This window comes from Crocuta crocuta, unplaced genomic scaffold, assembly GCF_008692635.1.
Source record: "Crocuta crocuta isolate KB4526 unplaced genomic scaffold, BGI_CrCroc_1.0 scaffold266, whole genome shotgun sequence".
NCBI lineage: Eukaryota > Metazoa > Chordata > Mammalia > Carnivora > Hyaenidae > Crocuta > Crocuta crocuta.
Genome location: NW_027531005.1, coordinates 6397565 through 6416913, shown reverse-complemented (window position 1 = coordinate 6416913; position 19349 = coordinate 6397565). Strand labels below are relative to the sequence as shown.

The window sequence follows — 19349 nt, the reverse complement described above, 5'->3', positions numbered from 1 at the left end:
TAAATAGAAGAAAGCAGATTCTCTACTTTCTATTTTTATCTTCATGAAGTTTTCACCTCATAATTTTAACAGTTTTTTAAAACATTAAAAAAATTTTTTTTACATTTATTTTTTATTATTATTANCGGACGCCCAACCGACTAAGCCACCCAGGCGCCCCTACATTTATTTATTTTTGAAGACAGAGTACGAGTGGAGGAGAGGCAGAGAGAGGAGGAGACACAGAATCTGAAGTGGGCTCCAAGCTCTGAGCCCGTTGTGGGGCTCAAACCCACGAGCTCGAGATCATGACCTGAGCCGAAGTCAGACGTTTAACCGACTGAGCCACCCAGGCGCCCCTAATTTTAACACAATTTTAACATAAGCTGGTACATACATTTATCATATGCTGGCAGAGATTGCAGGGAATCAGTGAAATCTTCAATAATTGGTCCATTCTGATTCTTAGTTGTACCCCTTTCCTGCCTCTTTCCATTCCTTGAGAGCTAGTGATTCCTTTGAAGTGGGAAACTCCCATCCCCCTAGGAAAGCTCAGTAAAGGGAACTGAGTTGCTGTTTTGGAAAATATAATATATATAACTAAAAAGAAAGTAGAATAATGAAAAGGAAGTACAGTTAAAAAAAAAGAAGTCCACTTCCCTCAGGGGCCTTATTTCCTTCTTAGTGATAATCAGTTAACCATTTCTAGACTCCTCTTCCAAAGATAGTCTCTGTATGTACAAGAGTATTTTATTTTATTTTTATTTTATTTTATTTAATGTTTATTTTTGAGAGAGAGAGAGACAGAGGGTGAGTGGGGGAGGAGCAGAGAGAGAGAGAGGGGGAGACACAGAATCTGAGCCCAGCCTCCAAACTCTGAGCTGCCAGCACACGGCTCAAACATACAAACTGTGAGATCATGACCTGAAGTTAGATGCTTAACCGACTGAGCCACCCAGGCGCCCCCCAAGAATATTTTTCAAACCAGAGTGGCAGCATGTTATATACTTACTTTGTATATTGCCCCACATAAAAAGGAAATTCTGAGCAGTTTCATTGTTCTGATCCCATAGACCGTGGTCTGTGATAAGAGGAGCAGTGTCCTGAGTTGTATATATCTTTTTCTTCCTCTCTTCCCAACACAGACATTGATGCCAGGCCATGGGACTTCCAAGCAGAAGAATGCACTTTAAGGGCCAACATTGAGGCTTTTAACAGCCGCCGATATGACAAACCCCAGGACTCTGAATTTTCACCTGTGGATAACTGCTTGCAGAGTGTGCTAGGGCAGAGGTTGGATCTGCCTGAGGATTTCCACTATTCATATGAGCTCTGGCTGGAGAGGGAGGTGTTTTCACAGCCCATCTGTTGGGAGGAGCTGCTCCAGAATCACTGACTGAGCTCTTTCTTAAAAAGCATCTGATAAATGGGTGTTGGCTCCAATAAATGGTGCTGTGCCTACCCTGCCCATTCGGCCTTTGTTTCTAGCCCTGGGAATGCTTGTCTAGGGGAGAGCTAGCCTAGCCCAAGGACATCCAGGCTAGTGCAGGGCCATTCTGGGGGCTTTGGTCCTAGAGATAGTGCAAGGCTAGGATCCCGAGTCACAACAAATTGGTCCACTTCCCCTAGGGTGAGTTGGGTGCCCAGTTGGTCTTGAAAATCTGCTGGATCAAGTCCGGGACAGGCTCTTTTGCGGGACTGCTTCCTGCTTTTGTCTTGCCTAGAACAAGCCTAGCCTTTGCTGGCCCCAAGAGTGAGAATCAGTTTATTATGATATTTGACCCATGATGTTCATCATAGGTAATGGGAGGTAAAGTCATAAAAATAAAGGGAGAACATTTCCTTCTTGCTCACCCTGGATTCCAAGGACTTAAGAGAGGTTTGGTAAAACCAACTTTGAAATTAAGTCTGTATTTTAAATTTAAAATTTTGACACCTCTTTCTAAAATTATTACTTCAAAGATGATTTTAGAGCACCTGCACCTTGCAGACGATGATTTGCTATTACCTAAATACTGCATGTTATAGTAAGGAATATTGTGTAAAGTGTATTTTCTCTACTCCTGAAGAGATCTCTGTTCAGTCTGAAAATTATCTCCTTGTGTATTCTGTATAATGCATGGAGTGCTCTGCCACAGCCAGTATGAAATAGGCCTCCTCTAAGGATGTTTCATGTTTTTCTGAAACTACTTCAGTCTTCAGATGATTGAGTACACTGTAGAAAACTATCCTTTTCATCCAATTCACTTTTTAAATGACAAGTAACTACAGGAGGTTTTATTTATTGAGATGGCATGTCCATTTGTGCTTGTGATCGATTTATTTTTTAATTGAATAGAATAGCAAGAGCATCACAGCTTACCATTTTTCTTCTCCTATGTTGATTAATGATTTTTTTTTCCTTTTTACTGCTAGTGGTTTCAAAGTGTCATGTGGAAATTTAGCAATACTGTTTCTATCTAAAAGTATTGCACATTTCTTTGAAAATACAGGGGTGGATCTACCAACCTCTTTAAACTTTTAGAGCAAAATCACATACTTCTCAACAGAAACAAGGTTTTTAGAAAAGCTTCTGATTCAATCAGGATCATTTTCTTTCTCTCTGTCCCCATAGTTATGTTATCTATATTTTCAACTTTTTTGTTTTAAATGCCCTCCCCACCAGTATAGACACTATTGAGTCTTTTTTATGATAGCACCAGGCCACTTTAACTGTGCCAGAGGTCTAGTAAAAAAATGGCTATTTACTCTGTCAACCACCGTCTCATTTGGAAGTTATGATACAGTTACCAATGGTATCCAAAGGAACTAAACCAGAATTCTAACTAAAACTTGGATTTCTCCTCTTTGTGCTGCAGAGTAGCAGGCTTTGTTTTTATGGAAAGGTTATGGAGAATGTTTAAGTAACGGATGACACTTTTTAAAATAATTTGTAAAGTTTACCTCAATAGGACAGATAGCTATCCTCACTGCAATCAAAATAATTTACTGAGCATATCATATAAGAACCCTATTAATCTATTTTAATGTGGTTTAACTGAAAAGACAATTTTCAAGGAAAGAGCAGTCATCAATCTATTTCTCTTAAAGCCATATAGTACTTAATTTGTGTCAAGAACAAATAAGTTGCCCTTTTAAAAATACGCACATGAACGCTTTCTGAGGCATGTAAGTATGCTAAGCTTTAACATTTCATACTTTTTACAAATCTTCTCTAAGGGAAGATTCTCAGTGCAGATGGAGAAACTGAGACACCAAGAAAAGTGATTAGCTTCCAATCACAACATTTTTTCGCTGACTTGCTGGGATAGCATTCAGGTATTGATAGCCAGCCCCATATGTTAAACTGATTTGAATCTTCCAATTTGAGAATCCATGTGTGTGGTTAGGAATAAATTCAGATTAACTAGCCTCCAATGGTGATTACTGTTACTTAGAAGAACATTATTTGAGTGACTTATAGAGGATTTTTATTTGTGAATATTTCAGTAAAGTTGTGCTGATTGTTGATAACACTGTTTACTTACTAAAGCACTTTAATAAAAAGAAATTGAACTGGAGTTAGAAATTGGTCTTTAATTCTTCGAGACAAAAGAATCTTAAACAGATATAAGAAAGGAATAATATATGAAGAGGATGAACATATAAAATCTTGTGTAGTATTTCCTGGGGGTAGACTAACACCAACAACTGCAAAATCTCAGTGATTTATGACAAACCCTTATTTCTTGTGCCTGGGCCTGGGGATCAGATGCAGCTCTGCTTGACCCTCCTTATTCTGGCATAAAGCTGCTGGAATAGCTCCTACCTGGGGATACTATTCTCATGCTAAAGGGCAGGAGCAAGCGTGAAACCATCCTATGCAGGTACCTGGAGGGTGCTTAAAACTCCTGCTTGGATGTGGCATAAGTCAAGTTGTTCCTATTCCACTGGCAAGAAACAATTCACATGGGCAAACCTAACATTGGGCCAGAGGAGTATATTCTACCTACAAGAGGGCAGTTGCAACCAGACATATGGGTAGACAGTGAGTCACAGCAGCTTCTCAGTGAGCTCTTGAGATTTGGTGGTTGGGCTTTCTTAGATATTCTTGAGAATTTCAACAGCATTCCAGTGAGCATTTGAAACTACCCATTTCAGTGCTTTATGTAGATATTTTCAGTTGTGACGTTTTTGACCTTTTATGTTCATAGTTCCCCCAATTCTTCCACCTACCAATAATCTTTGTTATATAAAGACAATTCTATAAATGAGTGCCTTGATAGCTTCTGTTTTTCCCACAGGTAGTTGTGGTGAGTTTGAATTCTTTGCTCTAGGCCTTCTTAATGACCCATGTTTATGATAAAACTAGCTGAGACTAAAAAAATGCAGCTATGGTTCTGAAACAAAAATGACACTGGTTCACACAACAATCAGACTCATGACCTTGATCTCATCAAAACTATTTTTTTTTTGTTTATTTATTTTGAGAGAGAGAGCACGCGTGCATGACTGGGGGAGGGGCCGAGAGAATCCCAAGCAGGCTATGCACTTTCAGTGTGGAGCCCAGTGCAGGGCTCGAACCCATGAACCATGAGATCATGACCTGAGTTGAAACCAAGAGTTGGACACTTAACCAGCTGACCCACCCAGGTGCTCCTCAGTGCTATTATTGATGAGATAAGTAACCACCTTAACATTCAGGCTAGGTCAAGTATGAACTTTGCAACACTTTGGCACTCTGAAAAGTGAGGTGCTAAGTGTGTTTAGAGCAATTTGCAGAGGCAAAGAAAGTCCTGCCACTATTCCAGAAACACTGGGCAATGATCAGTTAACGTCTGCCTATGATTCCAAGCCAGACTTTTCTGTAATGGTATGGTAAAATGTTTTCTGTAATAAAAATGTTTACAAGATATTGTGGAGTTTATAAACAACTTTTGTGAAATATCCAGTAGGTTTTAGAGTAACTACTACTATTCTTACATGTATTTAATACTAATATATATTTTAATGAATATTTTATATGATGCTTTTAACATGAGACACCTCAAAAATATATTTTAGAGTACAAATGTCTACAGCATGATTTTATTATCTGTACATAAAGTATAACTTTCGTCTGCCTCTGGGCCTCTTGTTTTTCCATTTTCTTTCAATCAAAAAAAAGAATATAGAAATAGTGAAGAAAATTAACTCCTCAATCTTACCACTCAACAATGAACTATTTATATGGTGGCAGTATGCATACACTTTTGGAAATGTTGGCATGGGTAAGTCCTAACTGGTGATTTTGGGGAAACACATGAGTTACCTTATATTACTTATTTTTTCCAACTAATGAGTTTTCAGTAACCTCGTATTCCTTCAGAAGTCCTGGTATGGAATGTTTATAGAAGGTAAATCCTGAGTACTTTATACCTTCACTTTTTCCAGGTGAATGTATTTTCTAAATGTTTGACTATTCTAATGTTATCTAATGTTAAGCCTTAATATTTGGAAGATTTTTCTATGGACATGTATTTTTTTAATGTTTATTTATTTTAATGTTTTATTTATTTCTGAGAGAGAGAGAGATAGCATGAGCAGGGGAGGGTCAGAGAGAGAGGGAGATACAGAATCTGAAACACACTCCAGGCTCTGAGCTGACAGTCAGCACAGAGCCCGATGTGGGGCTCAAACCCATGAACTGTGAGATCATGACCTGAGGTGAAGTCAGACGCTTAACCAGCTGAGCCACCCAGGCGCCCCTAATGTTTATTTATTTTTGAGATACAGTGTGAGCAGGATAAAGGCAGAGAGAGGGAGAGAGAGAGACAGAGTTCAAAACAGGCTCCATACTCTGAGCTGTCTTCAAAGAGCCTGATGTGGGGCTCAAACTCATGCACCATGAGATCATGACCTGAGCCAAAGTCAGATTCTTAACCAACTAAGCCACCCAAGCACCCCTGGAAATGTATTCTTAAGTTGAAAGGGATCAGAGATCATCTAGGACAATCTCTATCCAGTGCAAGAATTGCCTTAACTGATATCCCCTACACATTTCACATTTATCTAGTCTCTTAATATTTTCACAAACAGGAATCTCACTACATCATAGTTTCAGTAGTAATAACTGAAATGTCTACAACAGAATTAGCTATTTGAATACAGTCAACTTATGGCATTATGTGAGCCAGAAGAAACATGAATACCTCTATGGAATACAAACTAACCCTAGCTATTAATTGTACTTTTCTTCCCCAGTGTATTAATTTCCTAGGGCTGCTGTAACAGGTTACCATGGCGTGAAACAAGAAATTGATTCTCTCACAGTCCTGTGTGCCAGAAGTCTGAAATCAGGGTGTCAGCAGGACTCCCTCCCTCCAAAGGCTCTAATCATTCCTTTCCTCTTCTAGTTTCTGGCAGCTCTAGGCATTCCCTGGCTTGTGGCATGTCACTCCAGTTTCTGCCTTTTTGGTCACATTGCTTCCTCTTCTCAAAAGTCCCTCTCCCGTCTCTTCCAAGGATACCTCTGACTGAATTTAAGGCCCATCAAGATAATCCAGGATAAGCTTCCTTTCTCAAGATTCTTCATTACATCTTTGCCATATAAGGTAATATTCACTCTTACTATAAGGTAGTATTCACAAGTTTCAAAGATAAGGGCATGGACATATCTTTTGGGAGGCCACCATTCAACCTGCTATACCCACTACCACTCATCAGACACGTAGCAGTGAAATTGATTAATTTACTCTTCCTTTTCTATCATTATTAGAGGTGTAAGGCAAGACCTGAAGAAAATTATTTTTATTTGAAAAATGCTTACAGCTATTGATGTAGTCAAAGGAGATTCAAGTAAAAGTTTCAAGCTTAGGTAGAAGATAGGATTTGAGGAAGCAGGTGTAAATTGAAGAATACATTTAGGTATTTATTGGTGTTTTTGGTAAGAAGATACATGTGAAAGATTCAAAGTAATTTTTCAGAGTACGCAATGAAAAATATAATTTCCCACCCCAGATCCCTATCTCATTTCCCAGAAGTAATCAGTATATTATTTTTCTATTTTTTATCCTTTCAGAAAGTTTCCATGATAATACCCATCTCTTCCCCACAACAGTTTTAATCCTCTAGATCATCGGAGCACAACATATTCTGTTCTGTACTTGCTTCTATCATATTTATTCCAGAGACCTATCTTTCCATATTAATATTTTCTTAAATAACTGTAACCTCAGTATATTTAATAATGAAATCATTCTCTCCTAACTGCTTTTTAAAGTATGTTTCAGCTTAGAAGAAAGGGTAAATGGCATGTGTGTATGCACACACATGCATACGTGTGTGTGTGGTAGGGGGAGGCCATGGGAGATTTACTCAGTTCTCATAGCAATAGCCCAAAGCAATTTGAAATATAATTTCCTACCAGCAGTTCCTCTGGCCATTCAGACTCCCAGATCCTATAAATGCAATAAGATTGTGCCTGAGTTGGCTACGGGGAGGTCTTCAGGCTGTTTGCCTCTTAAGTAATTAGCCAGATTTAAACTTCAAAAAGCAAGTATTTAAAATTTTTACTTTTACATATTTTATAGGAAATAACCAAAGTCTTTCTAAGGAACTACAAGAGTACAAAAGTCATCTCATCTCTGCTCAAACACCTTTGGTGACAGTGACTTCCTTACTAAATATGACAATACCATCTGTCCCCTTGCCTCCAAAAGGAAACATTAGTTTGAACATTCTGTAACTTTTTGTTCAAATGCTTAATGGAGCTGGCAGGACAAAGATCCTCCATGTGGATGCCTGTGAATATATGTCTTCACAGTAAGATGGGAGATATTTTACCCAGAAAGGCCACACAGCATAATGGCTCAGACTGAGGGTGCTGAACCCAGCTTGGTGAAATATTACATGCAGGCTCTGCATCTAGTAACCAAGTGAAGAGTGACAAGTTATTTATTTCATCTCTCTCTGCCTCAGATTCCTCATCTGTAAAATAGGGATAATACTACTGCCTACCTTCTAGAATTGTAAGGATTAAATAAGTCAAGGCTCATATAGTGCTTAGAATAATGCTTGCTAAGGTCAGCTAGGTGGCTCGGTTGTTTGAGGGTCTTGATTCGGCTCAGGTCGGGATCCCAGGGTCATGGGATTGAGCCCGTGTCCAGCGCCTCATTCCCCTCCTTATCAAAGAATCCCCCAGCAAGAATAATTAGTAGCCTTTTAACCCTCTAGCTCAGAGATCAGCAAACTACAGCCCCATTGGCCATATCAGGCCCACTGCCAGGTTTTATTCAGCCCATGAGCTAAGAATGGTTTTTACATTCTTAAATGTTTGGATACTCTGGTTTCTCTTCAGATCGAATAAATCTTTCGCCTTTTACATTCTTAAATGGTTGGGGGAAAGCATCCATAAAAAATATTTTATGACACGTGAAAATTCTATGAAATTTCAAATTTCAGTTTCCATAATAGTTTTATTGGAACATAGCCACGCTCACTCGTTTACATGTTGTCTATAAATGCTTTCATTCCACATCAGCAGAGTAGTTGCAAAAGAGGATATAAGGCCTGGAAAGCCTAAAATAGTTACTGAGTTTGCCGACCCCTGCTCTAGATAATTTTGTCTCCTGAATCCGCTCCAGCTGGTCTTTATTGTACCCTAAGGTTCTCACTGCTGATACCCTAGTGGCTGACCAGAGGAAATTACCTACAAAGAACTTTCTTTTTTTTTCTATAACTTCCTCTTCAATATTACGGCTCTAAAGGATGAAGTGAATGCAGTGCTATACTGTTGAACTTAATGAGATAAAAAGAAAGGAGGAAGAGAGGGAGGGACAAGAGTAGAAAGGAGGAAATAGGAATTTTTAAATGTAACTTCTAAGAAAGATAATGATAGAATATTCTAAGTTTGGATGTTCTAAGAATGCGTGCTTCAATTCTGGTAGTGTTATTTTTTTTTTTTTAAAAAGAACAGCACAGTTTGTATTACTATTTATAAAGAAGACATAAGGATGTATATTCACAAACAGATAAAATGAAGTAGTGCTATTCTTTTTTTTAAGTTTATTATTATTTTTTAGAATCTCTAGACCCAATGTGGGTCTTGAACTCACAACCCCAAGATCAAAAGTCACATGCTTTACTGACTGAGCAAGCCAGACACCCCAGTAGTGCTATTGTAATGTGAATTTGAATAGTTATCTAAATTTAACTCATCTTCCAATTTACACAGGAAGATTTTTTCAGCTCTTAGAGAATAAACACATCTATCTTAAGTACTAATCATTAATTCATAAGTGGACTAGTATTTAAGAAAACTATATCCGTTGTCAATGACTTTATTCTAAAAACAGCCTGCACTGTGTTATATAACAAAGTCTTTCAGCCACACACCTCAGCAGCCCTCCTCCCCTCCCTTCAGCTGAGTGCTAAGCCTCTCTCTAGTGCAAGGGCTGAAGGCCCATTTGGTCAGTGGAAAATGGTGCTGCCACTGGAGTTGTTCTGACTGTCACTAGACCATTTATTTTATGTCCTGCCTGTCCAGTGGCATGCTTTTTTATTTTTCAGCTTTATTAGGGCACAATTGACAAAAACTGTAATATATTTAAAGTATACAGTGTGACGACTTGACTCACATATTCATTGTGAAAGAATGACCACAACTGAGTTAACATATTCATCACCTCACTTTTTTGTGTGTGTGAGAACACTTAAGTTCCACTCTTAGCAATTTCCAATTATACAATATAGTATAATCGACTGTAGTCACCATATTATACATTAGACCTCATTCGCCTTATAACTGAAGATCTGTACCTTTTAACCAGCCTCTCCATCTTCCATTTTTATTCCTAACCTGGGAATTTATATCATTTAAAGCAAGGCTTACTGGAGATACTTTGAATCNATTTATTTTATGTCCTGCCTGTCCAGTGGCATGCTTTTTTATTTTTCAGCTTTATTAGGGCACAATTGACAAAAACTGTAATATATTTAAAGTATACAGTGTGACGACTTGACTCACATATTCATTGTGAAAGAATGACCACAACTGAGTTAACATATTCATCACCTCACTTTTTTGTGTGTGTGAGAACACTTAGCAATTTCCACTCTTAGCAATTTCCAATTATACAATATAGTATAATCGACTGTAGTCACCATATTATACATTAGACCTCATTCGCCTTATAACTGAAGATCTGTACCTTTTAACCAGCCTCTCCATCTTCCATTTTTATTCCTAACCTGGGAATTTATATCATTTAAAGCAAGGCTTACTGGAGATACTTTGAATCTACAAAGCTTTTTCACATTCATTCTATCATACCACCTTCACAGCAACCCAAAGCAAGAAAGTGAAGCTCAGAGAATTGTTCAGAATTGCATAACTAATAAGAAGTGAGGCCAAGTTTTGAACCCACATCTTTTGGCCTCAAGCCCAGGGTGCCTTCCTGAATGATTTTAGTGTTTACTGTACCAGCTGGACAGATGGACATTGCTGGCTTTGACTCTGCTTGTGGGGACTTGGGCAAGTTGCTTACTCTCCCTGACTTCACGCAAATTGGAGAACATAACAGAAACTATCACACTAATTGTAGTGAGGTAATGATGCCATATGTGTGTAAAGTGCTCAGCAAGGTGCTGCAAGGACATCAGCACTCCTTCACTGTTAACTACTATTTGCAATATGAAATGATGAAGGTCTATGAAGGCCTAGTTTAGATGATAAAAATGTCAAAGAGACGAGCCATAAAAGAATTACAAAAGATGCTTAGGCCTTGGACTCATCATTGGAGAGAAGAGTTAGCAATGACAAAGGGCAAGAGACTGGAAGAGCAGTGTTGCCACTGACAACGGAAATGGAGACGCTGACAGAGGGAGAGATGCCCTAAATCCAGGGAATAGTGTGGCCTGCAGACTGGAGCGTAGATGGAGGCCATTCTTCCAGATGGTGGTTGTGTCATCTGAAGGGAGGTAGTCACTGACATTATCAGATGAGCCATCAGGTGAGGAGACACTGAGGAAGAACAGCAGAGAACTAAGGACTGGACTTTGAAATCAGCCAACACTTGGAGGGCAGCAAGGGGCAGGCAGACATGAGATGACTGAGGTCTGGATGAGCAAGGAGCATGATGCACATACTGGAAACAAGTGGGGAGACTTACAAGCAGGAGGGGAAGTGGGGAGCAGCATTAACTTAAGCTCAGACATCAGTGAGAACAAAGAAGTCGCCAGGGTTGGTAGAACGAAGGGGATAATACTTCATACACAATCATGACAGTTTGTCCATTAGTGTGTCTCACTACTGCTGCAGCTTACAAAAATGAGTCTAGGAAAGGTTGCTCAGGGAACCTGGGTGGCTCAGAAAGTTAAGCGTCTGACTTCAGCTCAGGTCGTGACCTTGCTATTCCAGGGTTCTAGACCCTCATTGGCCTCTGCGCTGACAGCTCAGAGCCTGGAGCCTGCTTCGGATTATGTCTCTCTCTCTCTCTCTCTCTGCACCTCCCCCACTCGTGNAAGGGGCAGGCAGACATGAGATGACTGAGGTCTGGATGAGCAAGGAGCATGATGCACATACTGGAAACAAGTGGGGAGACTTACAAGCAGGAGGGGAAGTGGGGAGCAGCATTAACTTAAGCTCAGACATCAGTGAGAACAAAGAAGTCGCCAGGGTTGGTAGAACGAAGGGGATAATACTTCATACACAATCATGACAGTTTGTCCATTAGTGTGTCTCACTACTGCTGCAGCTTACAAAAATGAGTCTAGGAAAGGTTGCTCAGGGAACCTGGGTGGCTCAGAAAGTTAAGCGTCTGACTTCAGCTCAGGTCGTGACCTTGCTATTCCAGGGTTCTAGACCCTCATTGGCCTCTGCGCTGACAGCTCAGAGCCTGGAGCCTGCTTCGGATTATGTCTCTCTCTCTCTCTCTCTCTCTCTGCACCTCCCCCACTCGTGCTCTGTGTCTCAAAAATAAACATTAAAAAAAAGAAAGAAAAGAAAGGTTGCTCACTGAGGAGAACACAAGTAAACATATATGGGGATGAACTCACAAGGTTGGCAGAGGAACTGCGCCTCCTGTGGCCTTCCTGACTCCCATTTGGAACCTAAGAACCTTTTTTTCAGGCCTTTTCTCTCTTGGGACCTGTACCAGGCTCTAGATGAACATTTCCCCATGTTATTGTCACTTCAACCCTCAAAGGCGTTATCTCATTTTCCAAAAGAGGTCATGGAGTCTTCGAGGACTTCTCCAAGGTCAGCCAGTGAGCGGCCAAGCTGACCCAGCGGAATCGGCCCAGTCTAAGGCCAGAACTGCACCCGCCCCGCGCCCCTGCCCTGCCGGGTCAGGCGCCCCCAGCGCGAGGCAGGGCTTCGGGACACTTGCAGCCCTCGTCGACGTTGCGAGAAGCGAAGTGGCCCAGCAGCGCAGGGGACGGCGGACGCTCCCAACAAGTCTGGCGCGGACTCCCGCGCTCGCTAGGACTGCGGGGCGAGGCCCAACGGCAGAGCGCCAGGCCCCGGTGTCCTGGCAACAGGTAAACACTGAGCCGCCCCGCCTCCCGCGGCGCGCGGCGCCGGGCGTTCGTGCGCGCGGCCNCGGCCAGCGGCCTCCGTGCGGTGGGTGCCCCCCCACCCCGCCGGGCTCCCCTAAGCGTCTGGGGCTCCTGAGAAGTGTGGCGAGGTCCCGGGCCTGCGACGGTTCGCTGGGGAGTGCGGAGGCGGCCCGGTGCGCGGCAGGGATGGGCGCGGGGGCGCCGCCCTCGAGTGAGGCGGAGAACCGGGCTCTCTCTGTGTATTTCAGGATTGGGAACCCATGCCACATTCACCTGCTCAACTGAGGAATTACCATGGTAATACACTTAAATATACTTATTTAAGTCTAAGAGATTCCGAGGCTCTCGCTTAGTTAATACCGTTCTGCCTCATCGAGGCACGCTTTACCAAGGTCTGTTACCCGCGCCACGAGATTGGCGCCTTCGTCTCCTGTCGTTGTAGGTGGTTGTCCAACCTAGTGATTTGAACACTTGGGGTAAAAAGATGACGGGGGAGACGGGGTTCCCCAGGTGGTCTGCGCGCATCAAACGGACAGCCAAGTAGAATCAGGCAGAGCCCTCTTTTTGTGAGTTAGTTTTCGTTCTTTGGTTCTGTTGAGGCACATCCGTAACCATATGTGTGGGCAATAAAGAGAGGCTGGTGCCGTGCTGTGAAACCCCAGGGTGCCAGTACGTGTCAACAGCGACTGGCCCGGCACTTACCTCCTGCTGCCGCTGCCATTCTGGGTCCCTTGCAGGATTCTTTGCGGATTAAGAAGTAGAAAATGAGCCCTGGTGCGATCCAGACTGCCGGCTCTAACGAGTGATTCTCTCTTCCAACCCTAGTTTGAGGAAGGACTTTGGAGGAAACCTTTAGTGCAGGAAACTCTTAACATTTTATGCCCCAGAAGGCTTGCAACATCCTTAAACTTCTATCTCCCCTCCAAGTCGTTGGCTCACAGAGCTCCATCTTAAGCCAAACCACTCTGAAATGTTAAACCTTATTTCCAGCTTCCTACTGGATCTCTCCACCAGAGAGCATTTCCCAACTGTGTTCAAAATCCAGCTCGTTTTTAACCACTACCTTCTCTGCATTTTCCAGTGGCACGTTCATTCTCCTGGCCTCAAACTCATAAGCATTACGGTTCATCAGCCCTCATCCAGTCATTCACCTGCTGCCCGCCCTCACTGCCCCCGGTCACGTCCTGGCCTCCTTACCACCTACCTGGAATCCGGCAGCAGTTCACTACCTCTGTCCCAGGGCTTTCCATCCCTTTGGTCTTCCTTCTTTGCCAGGTTGATGGTCCCAACATGGCTGTGACCTTGTAACCCCCGCCCCAGGTGCTCAGAAATTTCTACTGTCTGCTCAACTACGTACTTCTCAGAGCTCTGGGTAAAGGGGCCCCAACCTCTTGAACTTTATTTACTATATTCTCTGCTTTAACCAAAACAAAAAACACATTCCACACTAGACCCACATTCTTCTTGAAGCCTCCTGCCCCATCTTCCATCAAGCTACTGATCTACTTTTCTTCAAGATGGGCCCTCCTGCTGCCTTATTGCTTCTTAAGCATCTATGACCCTCTAAACCTCCCAGAGCTTCACCTGTTTCACCTTGGAAAGCCTCACTCCTCACCCGCATTGACCGTAGTATAGGCACTAAATAGATGTCTCTTGATTTAAATTGTGTCATTCCCCAGGTTACGGTTACTTTGCATGGTTGGTATTGTCATTCGCTTTCAGAGCCCAGGGAATTGAAGCAAAAACGGTTTAATAAAGCCATTTAAGCTAATGGATTTCCACTGCTCCTTATATAAAGGTTAAATACCTTAGCTTCAAAGGCCTGCAGGCCAGAGTTACACACTGCCTACCTCTCCAGCCTAAATTCCTCTCACTTTGCGCCCCGCACCATGGTTGCTTATAGGCCAGTCACACTGACCTTTTTTGTGAGGTCCCTGCAGTTCGTTATGTTCCCTCCAACCTCAAAGCCTTTGCACAAGCTGTGTGGGAAGTCCCTGACCCTCAGCCCACAGGTGGCTCTTCAGGAACCCTTCATGTCCCAGATGACATCACACCCTACCCATCCTGGGTCATCGGAATGCCAGTTCTCCTGGCATCTCCTTCACAAGACAGGGAGTAAATGTGTTTGTAATTTCCCCCTCACTGGACGGTAAGCTTCATGAAGACAGGAGCCCAGAACTGCAGGTCCTGGTGCTCAGTAGATATTTGTTAAATACTTGTTGAATGAATGAAGGAGGCCCTCTTCAAATTCAGATAGGTGGCTATCTATGTTTGCTTTCTAAATCCTAGGACTGTATTATATCTGAGTTGCAATCTATTCACTCAGCCGATATCTTTTTCATACCAGACATTGGTCGAGGCCCTGGGAATTCAAGTGGTGACCTCATAGACAAACCTCTGGTTGGGAAACAAACAGAAAATAAATAAGCAAATTAGCACTATGACATAGTGGAGTGTGCTTGGGGTAAGGAGCTAGAAGGTGACGGTGCTGAGAGGGATGCTGGGAAACATCTGTACCCCCTCCCTGCCCCTCCCTGGGACAGTCCCACTTTGTGTTTGTTGAAGTGTCTTGGTTTGGACAATAAATTTTATGGTCACCCTACTTATAGGTAGAATATAGACCTAGTATCTGAGAGGTTTTTCTAGAGAGGTGATATCTGAGCAGAGATAGTAACACATCATGGCCCCCCCACCCCACCAAGGTCTGCAGAAAGGGGCAGGGGCAGGGAGGAGTGGGGCAGGTCAGGAACTAGGAGGAAGGCCCATGTGGCTGGAGCCAGGGGGGGTCCATTAAGGAGTCTGGAGAGTTTCAAGTCACGAGTTATGTGCTCTGTGCCTACGAACAGCCAAGGCCCATGGAGTTGTATTAAATCAACCCAACGAGGGGCGCCTGGGTGGCTTAGTCGGTTGAGCGTCCGACTTTCGCTTAGGTCATGATCTCGCGGTTCGCGGGTTCAGGCCCCGCGTCGGGCTCTGTGCTGACTGCCAGCTCAGAGCCTGGAGCCTGTTTCAGTCTGTGACTCCCTCTCTCTCTGACCCTCCCCTGCTCACGCTGTCTCTCTCTCTCTCCTAGAAATAAAAAAAAAAAAAAAAATTAAATCAACCCAACGAGCTGAGAAACTGAAAGCTGTCACTCACTTTCAATAATTTCTTAACAGATTTACTGAGATGTATAAGTGATGTACAGTAAATTGCACATATTATAACGTACAATTTGGTAAGTTTGGCATATGTATGCTCCCATTAAGCCATCACCACGATCCAGATAACAAACATGTTGCTCACCCCTGGAAGTCTCCTTGTGCTCGACTGTAATCAGCCCTTTACTCAATTTTTTAAAAAATATTTATTTATTTATTTATTTTGACAGAAAGAGTAGAGAAAGCCAGAGAGGGACAGAGAGGGAGAGAGAGAGAATCCCAAGTACTGACAGTGCAGAACTCAGTGCTGGGCTCAGTCCCACAGTCATGAGATCATGACCTGAGCCAAAATCAAGAGTCAGATGCGCACTTGATTGAGTCACCAAGGTGCCCCAAATTTTATTTTTTTAAATTTTCAATGTTTATTTAGTTTTGAGAGAGAGATAGAGCATGAGCAGGGGAGGGGCAGAAACAGAGACAGACAGACAGACAGACAGACAGAATCCGAAGCAGGCTCCACGGAGCGAGCTGTCAGCACAGAGCCTGACTCGTGGCTTGAACTCACAAACCGCGAGATCATGACCTGAGCTGAAGTCAGACACGTAACCAACTGAGCCACTCAGGCACCCATCAAGATTTTATTTTTTAAATAATGTCTGTACTCAACATGGGACTTGAACCCACAATCCTGAGATCAAGAATCAAACATTCCACCAACTGAGCCAGTCAGAATTATGTTTAAATTCACCCATGTTGTAGCATGCATCGATAGTTAATCCTTTTTATTGTTGGATGGTATTCCAGTGTATGGTGATACCACAGTTTGTTTATCCATTCACTCAGGAATGGACTTTTGGGCTGTTTTCAGTTTTTAGTGATCACAAATAAAGTTACTATGAACATTCCATGTACAAGTCTTAGAATGGATATACACTTTCATTTCTTTTGGTAAATACTTCGAAGTAGAATGGCTGGATCATATGGGAGGTATGTGTTTGACCTTGTAAAGATATTGCTAACTTGTTTTCCAGAATGAGTCATTCATGCCAGGTTCCCACCAGCAGTGTATGAGTTCCAGTTCCTCCACACCTTCACCAACCCTTGGAATGGTCAGTTTTTGCAAACTGAATCATTCTAATGAGTGTGTACTGGTGTCTCATTGGGGTTTTAATTACATTTCCCCTGTGACTTGATGTTGCATATCTTTTCATGTGTTTATCAGCCATTTGTATATCTTCTTGGGGGAAGTATCTGTTCAGATCTGCTGGCCATGTTTTATGGGGCTGGTTTTATTTTTTGTTTTTTTTTTACTGTGTTTTGAGAGCCCTTTTTTCTAGATATAAGGGCTTTATCCTATATTTGATTTGCAAATATTTTCTCCCCGTCTGTGGCTTAGCTTTTCATTTTCTTTTTAAAAATTTTTTAATGTTTTTTATTTATTTTTGAGAGTCAGAGAGAGAGAGAGAGAGCACAAGCAGGGGAGGGTCAGAGAGAGAGGGAGATACAGAATCCAAAGGAGGCTCCGGGCTCTGAGCTAGCTGTCAGCACAGAGCCTGACGTGGGGCTTGAACCCATGAACCGTGAGATCATGACCTGAGCCAAAGTCAGACACTTAACCAACTGAGCCACCCAGGCGCCCCAGCTGTTCATTTTCTTAACAATATCTTTTGAAGACCACAAGTTTTTAACTTGGGTGGTGAATCTATCAATTTCTTTTATGGATTGTGCTTTGGTGTCATATCCAGGAAAATTTTTGCCTAACCAAAGGTCATAAAGGTTTTCTCCTGTATTTTCTTCTCTCTGTCTGTATATCTCTCTCTGTCAAAATACAGCCTAGAGGATTAGTGGTGATAAAGTGATGGGAACAATCATTTATTGTTTCCTTCAAGTCAGACACTATGCTAAGCACCTTACATTCATGTCTCCACCCTCATGACTACTTAATGAGGTCCAGACTACAACATAAGAAATGCCAAACAAACTGTGTGTTTGCATCCTGATTAGCTAATGCTTTTAATTACATTTTTATTATGAAAGATTGTATACACACACAAAAATAGAATAGTAAATGATTCCCCATATATCCATTTCTCAGACTCAAAAATTGTCATGATTTTGCCACATTTGCTTCACCTTTCCTTTTGCAGGGTGGGGTGCAAGAGGGAGCTGCAGTATTTTTTTAATTAAGAAAATTGTTTTTTAATGTTTATTTGTTTATTTTTGAGAGACAGAGAGAGACAGAGAGAGAGCAAGCAGGGGAAGGGTAGAAAGAGAGGAAGACAGAATCCCAAGCAGGCTCTGTACCGTCAGCACAGAGCCTGATGTGGGGCTCAAACTCACAAACCATGAGATCATGGCCTGAGCCGAAACCAATTGTTGGATGCTTAGCCAACTGAGCCACCCAGGTGCCCCTGGAGCTACAGTATCTTAAAGCACATCTGAGGCCTTCTTTCATTTCATTTCCACAGATTTTAGCATGCATCTCTGAAATGTGTAAACATTTTCTTCCGTGACCCAATAGAATGCCATTATCACCCCTAACAAAATTAATAATTTCGTGACATTACTGAATTTCCCTAATGGCCTAAAAATGTCTTTTTATGGTTTGTTCAAATCAATGCAGACAAGGTCCACCTGCTCATTACCTTCGGCTGCTCTCTTTTTAATCCTGGTGCTTCATTTGTTGAATTCGACTGCGTGTGACCTCTCCTCCCACTCCAAGCAAAAGTTTTTATTGTTGTTACAGTTTTTCCCTTTCGTGGGTTTTCCACACCCCCGCCCCCCACTCAGTTCAATAAGAAATGTTGAAAATTATGTCAAGGTTACAAAAACTAATTTATGCCCCGTGAATATACTTGTCTTTGAAAGCCAGGTAAAGCGAAACAAGGAAAAGGTCCGGACAAATCTCAGGGGAAGAAACAGAAGAAACCGGAAGTGGACATTCTCAGCCCAGCCGCCATGCTGAACCTCTACTACATCGCCCACAACGTTGCTGACTGTCTGCACCTGCGAGGCTTCCGTTGGCCAGGTGCTCCCAAATCAAAGAAGGGGACAAACAAGACTTAATGGCGTTTTTCACGGAGAGCGGAACTTGGGGAAGAGAAATCAGGATAACACAACTACTGCAAGCAAAATAGACTTTGCCGAAGACAACCTGGGACGCAAGCTAAGTGTGCTTTTCTGTGGTAGTTAATGATAAATGCATTTTACTTCCCAGCTAAATTCAGCTATCGTTAGTCAACTTGGTTTTTCAGAAGAAGTTAAGGGGGAAAAAGAGTCGGAGTAATTCCTACTCGGGAATTGTGCGGTGGCATTGGTAGGATTTTTTAAATTATTATAATTCTGGGTCAGAATTAAACCTCATTCCCAAAAGGCAGTTCTGGCTTGCATGAATTGTTTTCTTTTGCCCAACGGGGTTTGTTATTTAGAAAAGGCGTGGCAAAAGGCATAGGATTTGCTTATGAACGTCCCTCTCTTAGGCACTGTTTCCTTTCCCCATCTTTTTCAGGAAAAATAATAGATACTTTTTTTCTATAATTTTCTTCTCAGCAGTCTGACTCTTGGCTGCTTTTAATTAGCCAGGGGCAGCCGTGGAGACTGAGGTTGTCACCCCTGCTCTGACTTTGCTGGGACATATACACAAATGACTCAAAGGAGTGTGTTCTAGTGGGAGGAAACGAGCAAATCAGCACACAGCTCTCCCTTCTTTCTGTC

At 42.3% G+C, this 19349-nt stretch overlaps 2 protein-coding genes across 2 annotated transcripts in view; both read left to right on the top strand.

Moving 5' to 3' along the window:
* Nucleotides 1-3529, top strand: part of STRIP2 (striatin interacting protein 2) — a 46643-nt gene extending 43114 nt beyond the window's left edge. Inside the window, exon 21 of the mRNA XM_077770795.1 lies at nucleotides 1125-3529. Coding sequence (XP_077626921.1) covers nucleotides 1125-1375 — 251 coding nt within the window. The 3' untranslated portion in view covers nucleotides 1376-3529. The remainder of the gene's footprint in view (nucleotides 1-1124) is intronic.
* A 9014-nt stretch (nucleotides 3530-12543) lies between these two features.
* Nucleotides 12544-19011, top strand: SMKR1 (small lysine rich protein 1). The gene is made up of 2 exons (XM_077770777.1): nucleotides 12544-12792; nucleotides 18504-19011. The coding sequence occupies exons 1-2, from the start codon at nucleotides 12790-12792 to the stop codon at nucleotides 18699-18701; spliced, it is 201 nt and encodes a 66-aa protein (XP_077626903.1). The 5' UTR covers nucleotides 12544-12789; the 3' UTR covers nucleotides 18702-19011.
* Nucleotides 19012-19349: the final 338 nt, after the last annotated feature.